The 19182-nt window shown below is 40.9% G+C and overlaps 1 protein-coding gene across 6 annotated transcripts in view; it reads left to right on the top strand.

The window, feature by feature from the left end:
• Positions 1 to 19182, top strand: part of LOC126297856 (ATP-binding cassette sub-family B member 6) — a 114508-nt gene that overhangs the window by 30264 nt on the left and 65062 nt on the right. For all 6 annotated transcript variants that reach the window (XM_049989123.1, XM_049989125.1, XM_049989127.1 and 3 more), the window contains exons 7-9: positions 7968 to 8205; positions 15411 to 15586; positions 17232 to 17437. In XM_049989123.1, coding sequence (XP_049845080.1) covers positions 7968 to 8205; positions 15411 to 15586; positions 17232 to 17437 — 620 coding nt within the window. The remainder of the gene's footprint in view (positions 1 to 7967; positions 8206 to 15410; positions 15587 to 17231; positions 17438 to 19182) is intronic.

Raw genomic sequence — 19182 nt, 5'->3', positions numbered from 1 at the left:
GCTACCTGATTGTCTGACGCAATTCTTTGCTTCACTGCTTTGGCAACATCATATTCAATGTTTTCGCCTACCTATGCTTTGGCAAGTATTTGCTGTCCGTTGTGACACACACACATTGTTTGCGCCTCACTGACAATATATTTTAGTTTCTATGTTTTAGTATGTCAACAATTCAGTTTTGTGTACTTCGCCAGCCAGCTTTGTTTTAATCACAACGTTTTAGAAAAAAGCGAAATGACTCTGGTGTAAATAAGTTTTATTACAGTCGCGAAAGACGGAATATTTCTCAATATTACATACGACACCTATCTGGCACTTCAATTAAATGAGAGATTATTATACAGTAAATTTTATATGGAATTTAGGTATCTTCTCCACATTTCGTTCTCAACATTGTGGCAACTAAAATCGACCATACGTAAAGTATACGCTATGGACTTTTACCTCTGCAAACTCTTCAAAATTTTAATGGTTTACTACATATAATGCTGCACAATAACTGTGTTGATCATCGAAACAAAATTGTCATTTATGGGGGGGAAGGTAGCAATCAAGATGATTTGTAAAAAATCAAATTTTTGGGCCAAACAGTTTTTGTGAAATCGAATGCTAAGTGTGTCAAAGCAGTCGGAACACCATGTGTCTGCATAGGCGAGCAGTGCAGTGATGACAAAATCGCGCACAGCGCGGAATGCGGGGAGCACGTCTCTGTAGCAGCGTAAGGGTTAATGTGGCCGTGGTGGCTTTACTTCATAAACTGCGCGCTTCCTCCTAAATGTAAGTTTGGGAACTATACTATACTAAACTATACTATGGCGCTGCTTCTCTTGGCGTGTGCGTCATTTGCAACTGGCAACGCAACAGTCTCCCACGTCTGGGCGGGCGTGCGCGAGCCGCCAAGATAAAAGAATTTAACTATAGTAATGCTGTGTCCAAACATTACAGATTTGTTCTTCATACTCATCCTCATTAACTTAAGTTTTTCAACAGAGATATATAAAACAGATTCCAAGACTTACCAAGCGGGAAAGCGCCGGCAGACAGGCACATTAACAAAACACACAAACACACACACAGAATTACTAGCTTTCGCAACCGATGGTTGCTTCTTCAGGAAGGAGAGGGAAAGACGAAAGGATGTGGGTTTTAAGGGAGAGGGTAAGGAGTCATTCCAATCCCGGGAGCGGAAAGACTTCCCTTAGGGGAAAAAAAGGACAGGTGTACACTCGCACACACATACACACACACATCCATCCGCACATACACAGACACAAGCAGACATATTTAAAGGCAAAGAGTAAGGGCAGAGATGTCAGTCGAGGCGGAAGTACAGAGGCCAAGAAGTTGTTGAAAGACAGGTGAGGTATGAGCGGCGGCAACTTGAAATTAGCGGAGGTTGAGGCCTGGCGGATATCGAGAAGAGAGGATATACTGAAGGGCGAGTTCCAATCTCCGGAGTTCGGATAGGTTGGTGTTGGTGGGAAGTGTGATGGCTCTTAACCTTACATCAGTTATTACAGCCCAGTCCTGTTCCATAATCACCTATTTTTGCTGTTATCATCTGTAAAGCCAACGATGTTCCTTCTATATGTGCCTCTGACCATTGCTGGACAAAGCTCCTGTTTCTGCTGTGTGACCAAACACCCTGGCTACTATGGTTGCTGGCTAGTCTGAGCTAGACAATAGCCTCACTCCTAGTGACACTTCCATCGACATAATCTTAATCAGTTCTCTTCTTCTTCTTCTCCTCCTCTTTGACAACATCAGAGCTCGGTCCCGCATGTGCATTGTGGCAGATGAGGCACGTTGCTACAGACTTTGCACTTCAGATGGTGCAGTACTCAGTGCAGAGTACTTTCTTAGAAACCTGTTGCAATGTATTAAAATACAGCCACGTCATGCTGTCTCTACCCCTGCGTTGCATCACAGTAAGAATTTGTTTTCACTGCTCCACACCTCGTGGTGACAAATCTGTCTCTGTGGTGATGAACACTACTGTGTGTGGGGTTGATGTTTCCTATGCCCCCACATACTCTGTGCATCATGTAGCAATATTTGAAGTTTTCTCAGCAAGAGACTTCAATCCAATGCACTTCTTGCAGCAAGGAATTTGTGGTGGTAGTGGCAAACAAATGCTCTGTGCAGTGGGCCAGTTGTTTCAGTAAAGTGGTTGTTTCTGTCTTCAACCTCTAGCTTGTATTATTTAGATTGTTCAGTTTAGGTAGTAGGGACTAATGTCCTTTAAAACCTTATTTACCCTCATCGTACAGGATGAAAATATATTCGTTGATGCAAAGGTGAGTTCTGTACTTTGTTCTGGGAGGAGACTGAATGGATACAACAACACACGAAGTATTAGTTCACTTTATTATAACATAGATAAGAAGAATTACTTTATTTTGTACAATCCATTTCCACAGGAATGTCAGAAGTAATTATAATTACCTCTTAATGTTAATGTATCACTAGATTCAGACAAAATTAGAGTCGCGCACTCGGAGTACATTTAAAAATTACTTTCATGTGGATTTCTGCATAGTACATTGATCTCATAACTGGCGTGTTAGAAGATGACACTTTTCTCTCAGTTTACGATCGCGGACTGTGATGAGTGGTACTGTGCTTAGCCGTAAGTAGAACGGTGGCACAGCAAAACATTGGTGTGTGTGAGTATGCTGATGTCACTCGTTCACCAGTGTGGCTTGAAGTGACTCTCTCTCTTTTCTTCTGGTCATATAATGAGGTACTGACCTTGCTTTGGCACCTTGGTCTTCAGATGACACTGCAATCTGAGTATAATAAGACAATGCTGAATATAAGGTGACATGCTTTTTTTAAAAGAGGTTCCGTGAGAAAATGTTGTTTTTAACATGTTCTGACCAATCAAAATTAGAAATTTGCCTAAAAAAGTTGATATTATAAATGTAGGAAATTTCTGGTAGAATGTAAACACTTTTGGATTGAGAGAAAGGTTCATCACCCACACAACCTCCACAACATTCTGGTCCATCTGTATATCACTCCCAACCCCTGTGGGAGTGGGAGTCCCTGTGGCAGGCTGAGGTAAAAGACCTGCCCAATCCACCCAGCCCCTCCTACTCTAGTCATATCACTGGCTTATTGTGCCCTGTTGGAGGCCTACCAACCTGTGAAAGCAGCAAAATCCTATATTGACTTTACTACAAATACTGCACCACCCAGTGGTGCATCCTGCAACCATTTCAGTGGTTGCTTCTCATCTGGGGCCATTTGCACCCTTCCCTGCACTACCAGCTTCTGTGAACTAAGCAGATGGGAGTTATCCTTAAAACTTGTCCTCCAATCCTGTAATCATCCTGGTCTTAATCTCAGGGAACCCACTGTCCCCATCCACACCCTCCACCTAATAGTTTCCGCATCATATGTCCTGTCACACCCCCACACCCCCTCCTCCCCCACCCCCTCCGACCGAGGTGGTGCAGGCTTGCATTCAAGAGGACGACAGTTGAAACCTGCATCCGGCCATCCAGATTGAGGTTTTCCATTATTTCCCTAATTGCTCCAGGCAAATGTCAGGATAGTTATTTTGAAAGCGCACAGCCAATTCTTTCCCCCACTGTCCCCATCCACACCCTCCACCTAATAGTTTCCGCATCATATGTCCTGTCACACCCCCACACCCCCTCCTCCCCCACCCCCTCCGACCGAGGTGGTGCAGGCTTGCATTCAAGAGGACGACAGTTGAAACCTGCATCCGGCCATCCAGATTGAGGTTTTCCATTATTTCCCTAATTGCTCCAGGCAAATGTCAGGATAGTTATTTTGAAAGCGCACAGCCAATTCTTTCCCCCCTCATTGAAACAATCCGAGTTTATGTTCCATCTCTAATGACCTTGATGTCGACGGGACATTGAACCTTAATCTTCCTTCCTTCCTTCCTTCCTTCCTTCCTTCCTTTCTTTCTGTCGCCTCCACACAACTCGTGTCCCCACATCACCTTCAGTGTGCAGTCCTCCTCACTGGCAACTAAAATTGTGCATCATATTCATAGCCCATATATCTGCCACCCTTTCATCCTGCAATCCTAACCAGTTAACTGGCTGCCTCCCTCTGAGCGACTAGCCACACACCCCTCCTGCCTGCTGCCTCTCCCCCTCCCCGTTTTTTTAAGCTGTTGTAGCCTTGTATGATGGTGATGTTCCATGGACTTGTCCTGTAGTATGTGAATCAAACAACAGATGTAAGCCTTCTCACACTAACACAATTTTATATATGCCAGGCTTCCTAAGCCCCAAATCATCTTCCATGTATAATGTAGCAAAGTGGGCAGGACACACTACTAATGTTAAAATTACTTAAAGTTCTTCCCGTCTTAAATTACATGCCCACAGCATAAGGAATAAAGGCCACAGATCTAGTCTCCTCGTAATGTACCTCTGGACAGGGTCCAAACGAATCTGCTTCTAAGACTTTCCAATTTCCTTAGAAACAGCTATCAGACACATTCGAACAGCTATGCTTTTATCTTAGCCTTTGAAGGAATTCTCATCCCCGAAACAGTGTCATTAAAGCAGTGGTATACAGGTCTGACATGGAACCTTACTTCCCACATGAAACCTTATGTCCTAGGTGGTGATGAAAGAAGAGTGGGGGTGGGGGTGTGATCTTGCGGCATGTTTGGTGGTCCTGGCCTCTTCACGCCTAAGTTGGACATCCATAACATGATCATTCAGTGGAAGTGTAGTGGTTGTTACTTGCTGGAACAGCAACACCTTATTTCCTCCTCTTCCACAATTTGCGTTGCTCTACATGAAACACGCTTCACTAGTTACCATTCCCTTATGCCCCATGGTTATTGTGCATTCTCTCGGTACCGTGCTGGGCCCGAGAGGACATTTAGACCTTGGGATTTCGACTCTGGATTTTGCATGGTACGCTCTCTCTGATTTGCAGTCGTATAGACCTGTCAGAGGATAAAGGGTGTGATGATCTAGTAGTTTGGTCCCTTTAACAATCCAACCATTCAACTGGTAAAATAAATCTTCCACACTGGTAGTTAAAATACATTTTATAAAAAGTCATTACCACTTTTGCGTCAGTAGAGTGCCATCTTCAGGTTTTTTTAAACAGCCAAAGATGCAGCTTTACTTATATGAAACTGGTAGTGACTTTTATAAAAGTATTTTAAAAGCCAGTGCAGAAGATTTTATTCACCGTGTGGAATTTTGGCTGCAGGTGCCCAACCTCTAAAATAGTATGTTCAGCTACTGACTGCCCAGATGAACCAAGGGGCTACCAGCCATGGCTCCTCAATGACCGTCCCCTGACTGTTGCTGTGTATGGGCCTCTGTTGAAGGTACCTGGTTTATGCAGCCATGCTGACTGCTGTTTATTGGTGATGGAGGCTGTAATTTGCACATCAGTACTGCAACTGGGCATCCAGTAAGTGGTGACAAGCGACCTTTTCAGATGAACCACATCCTATGTTCCATCAGACTGATGGCCTTCGGCTTGTACGGCCCTGCAGTAATTGTTGGAAGGATCCAGGCCAGGAGGGAGAGCATTATGGTCTAGGTGATGTTTCTCTGGGTGATCTAGTCTGTCTGGAAAGCACAATGGATCAAGGCAAGTATGCGTCTATCCTTGGGGACCATGTCCACCCCTACATGCAGTTTGTTTCTCCTCATTGGGGTGGCATCAGCCAGAAGGACAATGCACCATGTCATACAGCTTGCAGATAGATGTGTGGTTTGAAGAGCATCAGGATGAGTTTACCGTAGTCCCCTGGTGACCCCAACCCTCTGCCCAACCGCTAGATTTAAACCCATTTGAGAATGTGTGGGACCACCACGATCAGGCTATTTGCATTGTAAATCCTTAACAGTAAAATCTAGCACAGCTGACCACAGCATTTTAGTTGGGACTACTCCACATCGCTGTTGGTACCTTTCAAAACCTCATTGACTCTCTCTCTCTCTCTCTCTCTCTCTCTACATGTCCGCACTGCAAAATATGCTTATTCAGGCTTTTGACAGATCCTCGCATTAATATGACAGAACCGTGTAATAAGATCTTTTTTAAGTACTTTGGATCTTCTCTTTGATTCTTCTGATTTACAAAACACAGATTTGTTTGGCATGGGTGAGGTTCTATGTTTAAGTGTCTATTTCTTACGTGCTGGTAATCTGCAGATAGTATAAGACTCCAATAAAAGTTTCTGAAATGATTGTAAGCTCATAATCAAAGTTAACTGTTGTATAGACTCAAGTTAGCACCATTGCACAGAGCCAAAAATCTAAAGAAACTTGAAGAATTCATGATAGATGTGTTTACTCTGTACAGCATTAGGCTTTCAGTAACTTCAATAAATTGACAATTTTGCTGCAAATCATTGGCTGCTGTGATTCCAGTGGTGATAACATGCTGTAATCACTTCTGCAAGGTGATTATCATTGGTGTGTATGATATCAGTCTAATGATATAGAAGTAACAATTAAAAAGCATTTCATTACTTTTTATAAGAAGTCTTTCACTAGATGACAAGGTCACTTTACAGAGAGTTGTATCAGTGAATATCATAGTAGCATGAAGTGATTGTCAAAATGAAATTTAAAAGATGTGGAAAATACAGAGCAGTTAGTGAACTGAATATGTATGGTTGGGCACTGGAGAGTTTCTGTGGGCTGTATAAGTACATGGTTGTTGACAAGCAAAGGAAACTATTGTCATCTGTGTCTGGCAGCAGTGTGTGTGCCATGTCAGTGCCAGACATCACACGATATAAGCAAACTACAGAGAGATGACTTACAGGCTCGCATAAAGGAGGATTTTTTTATGTGAATTTTTCTCAGCAGGCCTTTTACACCTTAACTGTTTCAGTGGTGGAGTAAAGACAATTGGATAAACAGAAATTTTAGAGGACCACAGTGTCAGAACAACAGGATGAGAAACAGCTTTATCCTCAAAGAAGGAAAAGCTATGCCTCGTATTATGGGAGCTAAGAACAAAATAGATTCAATGATAAAAATGACATTTTAATGTATTTTGATAACATCTACTGCACACAATCCTTTATGCAAGCATTTGTTTGTTGGTAGTTTCCTTAATCCTCATTTCTAATTTTCTTGTACTATAATGAAAAGCAGTGTTCAAGCAGTGGCACAGTTTTGGCAACAATTCGCGTTTACAAATGAGACGTGCTACAGTTTGTGCTGTCACTATGGCTTTATATGCATTTGAGTGCTGGGTTACTGCAGTGTCATAACAGATAAGTAGCAAGTAGGATGGTCAGGTGTGAGCAGCTGTCTCGCTGTCTGTGCACAAATAAACATACACTGCTAGTATATAGAGTTAAATCTACTGTGCAAAATGGTACATGAAGTTCCTAATGAGGAATTTGTGAGTAATAAATTTGCTAAAATTCTAGTTGCCATGCATCAGGTTGTGTTGCAGCAGCAGTGGTGACAGATCAGATCTTAGTAACACATGAATGGAATGGCTCATTAGAACACTGTAGTGGTAAAATCCTTTTTTTCCTCATTTTGAAGAGGGAAGGAAGACCGTAATCAGATCAGGAGACACACACACACACACACACACACACACACACACACACACACACACACACACACACACACACACACATTGAGGACTTAACCAAATGGTACTAAACTGTATGGTTTCTGTGCTGTTCGGAATGATACCATAGTAAAAAGTACTGAATTGTTTCATATTCAGATCACACCCGTAATATTTGGTTAACATTCACACCAACGTGTTGCATGACCCAACTTTTGATTCTAATTATGTGCAAGCATTTGTGGCTCTTATTTGTCCTGACTATTTAAAGGACTTCTATCAAGTGTTGTGAGCAGTTCTAATAAATTACCAGTCTGTAACATTTATCTGTGTCTATAGCTTATGGTTAACATGTAGTGCTGTACATATGTGGGATACTAAGACAAGTTTTCTTTTCATTTAAATTTTAGGTGGAATTGTTCAGACATCTCCATAGTCTGAGCTTAAGATGGCATCTTGGACGTAAAACTGGTGAAGTACTCAGAGTAATGGACCGTGGGACAGATAGCATAGACAATCTACTTAATTACATTTTGTTCAGCATATTACCTACAATTGTGGATATAATTATTGCTGTGGTATTCTTCATCTCAGCCTTTAATAGTTGGTTTGGCTTAATAGTTTTCACCACCATGATTCTGTATATTGGTAAGTTTGAAAAAGATTGACAATTATGTATAACTTGTTTGTTTTAATGTCACACGTACAGTAGTACCTCTTTTATATGTCATATAAAAAATATTGTGTGTAGAGTTATACCACTATTTTCTTTCATTAATTAAAAAAAAATTGCACATGGTACACAATGTGTTCAAAAGTATCCGGACACCCCCAAAAGCATATGTTTTTCATATTAGGTGCATTGTTCTGCTACCTGCTGCCATGTACTCCATATCAGTGACCTCAGTAGTTAGTAGTTACTGGACATAGTGAAGAGAGCAGAATGGGGTGTTCCGTTCAACTCCGGGCTTTGAACGTGGTCAGGTGATGGGTGTCACTTGTCATATGTCTGTAAGCGAGATTTCCACATTCCTAAACATCCTGAGGTCCACTGTTTCCGATGTGATAGTGAAGTGGAAAGGCGAAGGGACAGGTACAGCGCAAAAGCGTACAGGCAAACCTCATCTGTTGACTGACAGACTGCTGACAGTTGAAGAGGGTCGTAATGTGTAATAGGCAGACATCTATCCAAACCATCACACAGGAATTGCAGACTGCATCAGGATCCACTGCAAGTACTATGACAGTTAGGTGGGAGGTGAGAAAATGTGGATTTCATGGTCGAGCAGCTGCTCATAAGCCACAAATCAGGCTGGTAAATGCCAAATGACACTTCACTTCATGTGAGAAGGGTAAACATTGGATGACTGAACAGTGGAAAAATGTTGTGTGGAGTGACAAATCGTGGTACAGAATGTGGTGATTCAATGGCAGGGTGTGGGTATAGCGAATGCGCGGTGAATGTCCTCTGCCAGTGTGTGTAGTGCCAACAGTAAAATTTGGAGGCGGTGGTGTTATGGTGTGGTCATGTTTTTCATGGAGGGGGCTCGCACCCCTTTCTTGTTTTGCATGGAACTTTCACAGCACAGGCCTACACTAATGTTTTAAGCACCTTCTTGCTTCCCATTGTTGAAGAGCAATTGCATCTTTCAACATGATCGAGCACCTGTTCATAATGCTTGGCCTGTGGCAGAGTAGTTGAAGAAAAACAACCACCCACCCTGTAATGGACTGGCCTGCTCAGATTTATGACCTGAATCATATAGAACACCTTTGGGATGTTTTGGAACGCTGACTTCAGGCCAGGCCTCACTGACTGAATTGATACCTTTCCTCAGTGCAGCACTCTGTGAGAATGGGCTGCCATTCCCCAAGAAAACTTCCAGCACCTGATTGAATATGTGCTTGTGAGAGTAGAAGCTGTCATCGAGGCTAAGGATGGGCCAGCACCATAATCAATTCATGCATTACTGATGGAAGGCGCCATGAACTTGTCATTTTCATCCAGGTGTCCGGATACTTTTGATCACATAGTGTATTTTTGGTCGGGAATCCCCTTCTGTGGAGTTTGGCTGCCTGGTGCAAGTATTTTTATTTGAGGTCACTTCGGCAGATTGTGCGTCGGTGACAGTGACAGTGACAATGTGCCCATCCAGTCCTGAGTGGAATAAATCACCCACGTGACCGAGAATTGAATCCAGGGTCCCTTGATAGTGAATCGGCAATGCTGACCAAAAGACAATTAGCAGCTGACCATTAATTACAAAAAAAATCAGTGGTACAGTAGTTTCCTGAGAATAACTGTGATTATAAGTCTGTACAGTAATTGCTGGATGAGAGGTAGTAATTAATGAGAATTTTAAATATTAGACCTTCCTCATTGCCTGCAGCAAACCATAGAATTTGGTTTTGCCCGAAAGTAATTTGCAATGGGTGTTGTGATGTTCTCTTGGAAACAAGCGACGCCATCTTTCTCACGAAATCTATATTATTATTATTATTATTATTATTATAGAGTTTGTGAGCATCATATTTGATTATAAACTGATGTGGCTGCCACACTTAAACGATCAGAGACAAGGGCCCTCAAGGCATTAAACAGTTCAATGTTATTTAGCCATAGTTCTTGGAGAACAGAAAGTGCATATGTGCTCCAGTTTAAAAGGCTTCATAATATTCTGAGTAGATTATGGAGGTGCAGTGTATGGTCCAGTGAGACCTACTTACTTCACTATCATTGATGCTGCCATCATATTGGGTATAGGTGCTCCCAGAACCTCCCCCATACCCAGTCTCTCTAATGAGACTGATGAGCCACTGCTTAACAACCCTTGACAACTCCTCATGGTGCATTGGGTATGTATGAGGCATGTCCGTAAAATAAGGCCTTCCTCAAACATTGGGAAATCCAGGATGGAATGTAACAATACCAGATAAGGAAAGTTGCTACTCACCATATAGCAGAGATGCTGAGTCGCGATAGGCACAACAAAAAAATATTCACACAATTATAGCTTTCAGTCATTAAGGCCTTTGTCAGCAGTACACTCTCTCTCTCTCTCTCTCTCTCTCTCTCTCTCACGCAAACGGAACTTGCACACGTCTGCAGTCTCAGAGAACTGAAACCACACCAGTTTCAGTTCTCAGAGACTGCAGACGTGTGTGCAAGTTGCATTTACACGAGTGTATGTGTGCGTTTGTGTATGTTTGTGTGTGTACTGCTGGCAAAGGCCGTAATGGCCATAAGCTAAAATTGTGTGAATCTTTTTTTTTTTTTTTTTTTTTATTTGTTGTGCCTATTGCAAATAAGGCCTTCAATTTTTTTTCCATATAGAATACAGGTGTATTGGCAGTGAATGTTGCATCGATGAAAAGGCTGGACTTTCAGCTATTATTAGATGTAATCACCATTGCGATAGATGCAAATTTGCATCTACTGTATCATTTTTTTGTATACCCTTGCCTTAGAACTCTCCGGCCACATTGTGCATGTAGCACTCGACCTCAATTTTAGACTCTTAGTTGGTCTGGAAATGCATTCCACCAAGATGTGACTTACATTTCGTAAACAGTACGGAGATGGGTGAGGATGTCCCATCTGAGTTGGGCCAGAAGATTGACTGTTGCACAGGGGAGAGCCAAGCTACATGCCAGTGTTGCTAGATCTCACCTCACGGCTCCAACACCTCAGAGACCATATTTTATGGACAAGCCTTGTAATATCCTCAGTGTTCCCAACACATAATCATACCAAACTATTGCTCGCTCTGCTATAGAACAAATTTGCGCAATTTGTCCACAAGCAACAAAGGCTTTTGTGATCCCTTTGAGGCATGAGGTAGAGACAAACTGTATGGGGCAAGGACAAATCCTAACTCGGGCTTGGAATGGACTGCCACTCTGGTTACTGAAGGGGCCCAGAGTAATTTGAGGTTACAGGTGCCCTGTACTAGACATCTGACAGGAAAAAATCAGAACTGCAGGTTTTTAGTTTTAGTACGATTGAACTTTCTCTGTAGTATAATTTATATAAAACAGATGTTGTTATTCACACTTTCAAAATACTTTGTATAGGTTGTTTCACAATTAATGTTACACACTTCTAGAGGTTGTACAGGGGAGTTAGTAGGTAAAGTTATACATAGGAACCCATGCCCAGAAACTGTTTTTGTCTCCATGCTACAAGGAAAAAAAATCTGCAGATTTCTCTCCTATTTACTATGATATTACAACAGCTGTTAAATGTGACAACCACCAATTTCGGTGCATGCAGTTTATCTGCACAGTAAGTTCACATAAACTCTGTCCAACATGGGTGGTGTATGGCTAATCACCAGAAACTCCATAACAAAAAGTCCAAAGGGGTTAAATCTGGGTATCTTGGTGGCCAAGCATGTGGTCCACCTTGACTGATCCACCTGTTCCCATAGACTATGTTCAGATGGTTTCGGACACTATCTGCACAACGTACTGTTGCATCATCATGACATAACCACAGTTTGTGCCCAAAGTCCAATGGCACAACTTTCAAAAACTCCATCACTTTCTGCAGTAATATCAAGTACCTGGCACCCATTAGGTAGGGAGGAAGGCTGTATTATGGCCCAGTCATATGACCATCACAGATGCCTGCCCAGACATTGATGCCAATGGTGTGCTGAAATCTTCTTGTGCATGTAGCTTTGATGATTTCTTCATCCCAAGTATGGCTATTTCGAGCTTTCAAAACACCTTACCTGTTGAAGTGCACTTCGTCTGTGAACAAAATTCACTTTGGGAACTGAGGAAAATCCACACAACAGTGTAAAAACCCAGTACCACATAATATTTAGGGAGCATGACACGTACACTACCGCTCGTTAATTTCAATACAACCAATAAATAACATCTAGTTATCTGTAGATAAGGTGTAATAGAGTGGGTACAGTTGAGGAAGCAAAGGAATAGTACAACAGTTGTACACATCATGATTTTTGTTTATGGTCGTAGAGTGTATCCAACAAACAATGTTGTGTACATAAACATTATCTACCTATCTGATACATTTATCTATTTGCCATCGGACGCTGCATTTGCTGCACCAGTGGTGTTCCCTGTAGTGATGTTACGTCCACAGCGAACGGCAAACATTGCTGCGATACATAACATGGTTCGGCACGTCAGCTCTTTCGTGACATCGAAGTGTGCACATCGCTAGTATGGCTCCATGAGTGGAGATACCTATAGAAGACATGCTGCAATTGTAGCACTTAGCCAAGCCGGTTTACTTACTCGCCAAATTGTGAAACAGTGTAGTGTGTGTATAGGCGTAGTGCAATACACCCTTCACTACCAGAAGACAACAAGTAGCAATAAGGACATACCAAGACTGGAATGACCTCATAAAACAACTAAAAGTGATGATAAATATATCAGAATTACCAGTAAGAGAAATAGATTTAAAACAGCACCCGAAATTCGTGCAGAATTGTTAAAAATTGAGACGACAATAATGCCTGTTGCAACAGTAAAAAGGAGACTGATTGAAGTTGGCTTGAAAGGATGTGTCGCAGCAAGAAAGCCACTTCTAAGGCCCATAAATAAACAGAAGCAAATAAACGTGCAGTTCGAAGTGGATTGGGCTTGATAGGGAAAGGGTCCACGTTGCAACAGGATAATGAACCTAAACATAGATCGGCCTACTGTACGAACTACAGTGCTTCAAAGGAAACACAGAAAGTGCTGACTGATATGGTATCACCATCCCAAAGCCCCGATTGTAATACCATTGAAATGGTGGGGGATGAAGTGGACAGATATATCAGGGAGCATCTCTGGAATATTGTTAAGGATGTGTGGAATCATAGATTCATAAAATCTACAAAAACTGATCAACGGCATGCCTCGAATTTGTGAGGCAGTCATTAAATCCAAAGGAGGATACTTTGATGAAAGTAAAATGTAATGATTGTGATAGTATTATATTAGTGGAAGTTAATATAATCATATTTTGTGAGAAATAACGTTTGGTTTGTGTTGTAAATCTAAAATACCAGGGTGTATCGAAATTGAGTGGTAGTGTACCTTTGAGTGGCATGTGCCTGGAGTTTTGATGTAGAACATGCCAGACAGACAAGTGAGACCCACGCAAGACACATGCAATGGCTTGAGTATTTGTCAATGGGTTCTCTTCAACTGAGTAAAGCATGTCATCTTCCAATGCAACAATGTGCCGTCTTATTTGAGCACCACAGTTTGATCTGTCATTAGTGAATTACCCACTTTCCCATAGCTGTTGTACTATGGGATGAGATGGAGTCACACGACTTGGAAAGTACTTGTGGTACAAATGTCAAGTCTCTTCTATTATGGAGGGTTTCACCATAAATTAACAACATATCTGTGTATTCTGCGAACGTGTACTAAGTCATCCTGTTACTGCAGTACTAGTCACTGTATTGTCCACTGAAGTGTCACCTGCAAGCACAAAAATGAGGTAGTTGGAAATGAAGACATCACGTGACATCGCATTGTCATACTGTTTGTGAATGTGGGCTACCATAACTGGTGAACTGCGTAAAAAAAAAAAACATCTAGTGTGCGATTGAGTATCTCATTTTCCTTGTAATGTGAAAACTAACTGTTTCTGGACATTAGTTCCTATGTAAAACTTGATCTACTGACTTTGCTCTACAGCGTCTGAGTGTAACATGAATTGTGAAAACAGTGTGTGTGTGCGCGCGCGCGCCTCTAGAAGGGTAGGGGACATTATTGGCTGACATTGTTGTCGAGATATGACTACCTAAAGAATTTACTGTGTGTGGTGATGCAGACATACACACAGTTTCAAGGGCACTGAAGCAGATGAGGTAAATTTGGACTGTAAAATTCCTGATCTTTTGTAACATCCTGAGTGCCATTCTGTGCGTTTGTGCTAGTATCCAGAAGATGATGTAATCCAGAATTTTCAGGACACCTTTCTCGACCTACAAAGGCATCATTCTGCTGGGTGCTGGGGTATGTGGGAGATGAATTAGGAGACATAGCAGCGAAGAAAGTATACATTGATAATCAGATAGTGTTGTATGCCATCCCCCTACATACTGTCACCTTGTAGATGGGAAGAAAAATGGCTGGAAGTGAAACACAGTAAGCTGCAGTTGGTAAAGTTGACAATGTAGCTGTGGCATAACTCGTTGTAGTCAAACAGATGAGATGTGTATGCATAGGACACAGCTAGTCTTATGAAGAAAGGCTTCATGCTCCAGCAAGAAGACTCTCCAATGTGCTGTGCCTGTGATGTACGGATCTTAATGCACCACATATTTGTTGGCTTTGTTTTATAGTCAGACAAGAAGGTATGAGCTAAAGTACGTGAGGATCTACCCCTTATTCTTTGTGAAACGTCTGAGTGGCATTGAAGTAATTGGGGAAGAATTTTTGATGTGTTAGTAGTAGTAGTGGGGGGGTGTGACTAATTCATGTTTTTGTGTTGTTATTTAAGCCACCTTGTATTATTTATCTTTCAAAGGAAAATTTTAGAACTATTGACCAGATTTACAGTATCTTACTGTCATACAATAGGGTGAATGTGGGTGAGATTGGGATAGAGCAAGTGCAATTGTAAGCTGCCGCCACCTCCCACACCTCCACCCCCACACCAACCCCTACCCCCATCCTCTACCCCCTGCCACCTTCCCCCTTACACACACACACACACACACACACACACACACACACACACACACACACAAAACCTGGTTTACTAGGACAAATAGGGTAATGAACACGGTCAGTTATCAGTTATTAGATACTGATTTTGTTCAGTTTAGTGATGCTATAGTTTTGTGATATCTGTTTTATTTTCCTTTCAGTCAGCACTGTGTTCGTAACAGAATGGCGCACAAAATTCCAACGCAGTATGAATTTGGCAGATAATGCTCAGAAAGCCAGAAGTGTAGATTCATTGCTCAATTTTGAAACTGTGAAGTATTATGGAGCAGAGAGCTACGAAGTAGACTGCTTCAAAAAGGCAATCCTGCATTACCAGGTGAGTACTGGGGTACTATTAACAGAGATTTACCTCACTTGCAGTTCAGCCCTAAACATTGGTCCATATATGTTTTTCATTAGCAACTAGATATTAACCATTAGGAAAGCTGTTCCCAACTGGAACATTGGTCTGAACTTGCCAACAGGGATGTTGATGGTGCCGGCCTATACAGTATTTGACACACATTGTACATTGTTCCCACTTAGGAACTCTGGCATTGCATTACAGCATACACACCACTACAAGGTCACTGTTTCATTCTCAAATGCAATGTTATCTGCATATTTCCTGTAACAGTGTAGACTTGCTCATATATTTAGATACAGCATTTTAGCTGTATCATCAGGTGCAGTTCACAAAATTAAGTCACTTTCACACAAAAAAAGAGTATGGGATGACCCAGCATTCATAATCAGCTAATTTTTGCTACGTAGCAGATGTCAAAAATAAAATCCTGTTGAACGTGCATGTGATACTGTTACTTGTAGTATCTGGTGAGCTAGCAGAGTCCCCATATGCTGAAATGGCTATTGAAATGCAGACCAATCATCTAAAGAATAATGTAAAAGTTGAGCAGCTAACAGTCACCCATTATCTGCCAGAATTTTTGTGATGATGGTCGCACTGGTTAGCTTGTTTTTCACTCAGCCCTTCTTTTGTTCTATTATGCATGATCCTCTTTTACCCCCAAATAAATGTTAGTGTCATCTTGACACATTAAATTGAGCTTAATGATATACCTTATGAAAACCTTAACTAGAAGTAGAGAATGATTCATGTATCTCCATGATAAGTTTCATTTGCAACTTACACAAATGAAACAAGAACGACCCCACAACGTGTTCGTTGAATCTGGCATTTGAAAAAATTAAGTCTGATTCAAACTTTGAATTAAAAATAACTGTGACTAAGAGATAGACTGGAGTATATTCAAGAGAGTTGTTACTAAGATCTTGAACAACAAAAAGAATACACATTATATTTATGTTGTAGCCAACATGCAGAAAATGTTAAAGAAGTTAAACTGTTTGATGGCATTACTATTCACTGTTTGAACAGTCATGTTGTTGTTTTTTTTTCTAGGCAGTGTCAGTGATGACCAAGGTGAGCAGATTTATCAAGGCATCAAAAGTGACTATACATCAATCCAATTGGAGTAACAATAAATTCCATGTTGAGCTGTTACCTAATGAAAGTAATCAGAAAACATATTTTGTTGACATGTGATACCTCCACATATTGCCCAGCTCATGTAGACAAAAGCAGTAATATGGTATCCTATATTGCAGAGGAGAGTTCAGTATACCATTTATCTGCAAATTGTGTAACTTGTTTTCGTCCTACGAAAGTTTTGAAGTACAGAAATGGGGTAACAGTCTGGTAGTTTCATAACAGATGTACAACATTGCCTGAAAGCTATAAGCCTTCAAACTGCCTGGTATAACTGACGAAGGATTTTTATCTGTTGTGTAGATATGTACTAGACTTAGTTACTTCCCTGCCATAGAATCAGATTTTACCACCTCATACTGTCTGGGACTATGCTCATAAATAAGTGTACTATTAAAACTCTTTGCTGTGTACAAACAACACTGTATTTATTATAAGAAGTGATCAGTTACTATTTGGTACCTCTGTTTAGGGTGAAGAATGGAAATCATTGATAACTTTGAATATCCTGAACACTCTTCAGAACATTATAATATGTGGTGGACTCTTGGCTGGATCATTGTTGTGTGTCCACATGGTTGTTGCAAAGCAAGGCCTCACAGTTGGAGATTATGTGCTGTTTGCATCATACATTATACAGTTATATGTTCCTCTCAACTGGTTTGGAACCTATTACAGGTATGGCCTTTTCTGTTTCCCATTTGACTTATAATATAAACAAACATACAATGAAATGTGCATGCATTTTCACTTGGAAGCTAAATTTTATGCTTGCTTTTAAAAAAGTGTTGTGTTATCAGTATTGATTCTCAGTTGTAAATGTGCTATTGGGCTCTTTTTTTTTCCTCCAATGGAGTAATTAGCTGGAAAAATAAAACTGCATGTGATAAAAGAACACTCTTTGTTTGCCATAGTTGGGTACACATACGTAGTACTACTCCATATAGTTGTCGATTCAGACGTTTGCCACACCACAGTATTAGTTCTCCTTGAGCTGCTGTTATAGATGGCAACAAACTGTAAGTTTAGCCACTTCCACACAGCGGTCTGCAACTCATTACTGAAATATTGTTCTCACAACTACTTCTTCATTTTACAAAACAGATCAAATCACTAGACCCTTAGTTTGGGCTGAAAGACAGTTGACGTGACGTCTTTCATTTCAAAGATTGAAGGGCACTAGATGTCTTTCCCCTATCATCTGATCCAACGGCATGCAAAAGATGTACAGAATGCACAAACTTCCTTTCCTGGCAACCAGCAGCACCAGTGTTGGCGCTGCAAAATTCCTGCTCCATTACTGCACAGCATTACAATGTGTGAACATCTCACTGTGCATTTTATTCATATATCAATAACTTCTTGCTGAGTTGTGACCCTCAGCTTCAAGAAAGTGAATAATAGTGCTCAACTCTGCTTACCACTAGACTTGATTGTGCTATGTGTATTTACTTGACACTTTCAGTGTGAAACTGAGGGGTACTGTGTGATGTCACCATTTATTAGAGCACTGAGAAGTACAAATAGATTATTTGCAAAAGATTTTTTTCTGTATTACATACATTTAATTTTTTATGAAATATTGAATCTTGGAAAAAAAAACAAAATAGACCTTGTTTGCGCTATTGCCTTTTTCAAACCTGTGTGTGAAATAAGTCATTTTAGCGAATTAGGTTATGTTTCAAATAAGCAATTTTAGTGAGTTAGTTTATATTTAAAATTATAAATAATATATTCATAGTTTTGTGTGTCATAAAAACCATGAATGACCTTGCAAACAAAACTTTGGACTACATAAAAGCATGTGAAGGTCAAGTCTCTGCGGTGAGGGAAAATTCAAAGGCCACTTCAAAAGTTTTTCAAACTAACCTTTTCACCATTAGTGCATGTTCCAAAACAACAGTAGTGTTACAGCTTCCAAGATCTCAAAACATTGCCTAGATATTTCGTTTCAAATTTTGGGAAGAGTGAGAAAATTGTACGAGGGCAGGTGTGAACAGTATGTTTTTGGATTTGGAATTTCTTAAAAATGGCTAGTGTTTAATCTGCCCTATGTGGAGGGTAAGTTTTCATGTTGGAAAAAGGTTACTGCAGCTATGTCTGGAGTCCTACTTAAGGCTTAGTAAATCCTACTGAGTTGTACAATCTGTAATTATTGTTCCATTTCTCCAACTGTTACGGTGATGGAATGTTGATATCCAATAGAGGAAGTTTGCAGTGTTCTTTTGCCTACACTCCTCACTCTCTGCAGTTTTGCCAGATGAGTTTCACATGGGAAGAGCCAGTGATTTGGCTGCCACTTTGTTAGGGCAAAATCTTTAAACCAATGTGGTGTCTCCAGTAATGCTGCTGAGGGTTGATTCTGACATACACAGAGTATCTGCAGACAAGACTTGTGGCAGCAAACCTTCTTTTGAGGATAG

This window comes from Schistocerca gregaria, chromosome X, assembly GCF_023897955.1.
Source record: "Schistocerca gregaria isolate iqSchGreg1 chromosome X, iqSchGreg1.2, whole genome shotgun sequence".
Classification (NCBI taxonomy): Eukaryota; Metazoa; Arthropoda; class Insecta; order Orthoptera; family Acrididae; genus Schistocerca; species Schistocerca gregaria.
Note: the sequence above shows the minus strand (reverse complement) of the source record. Positions and strands in the feature narration are given on the sequence as shown.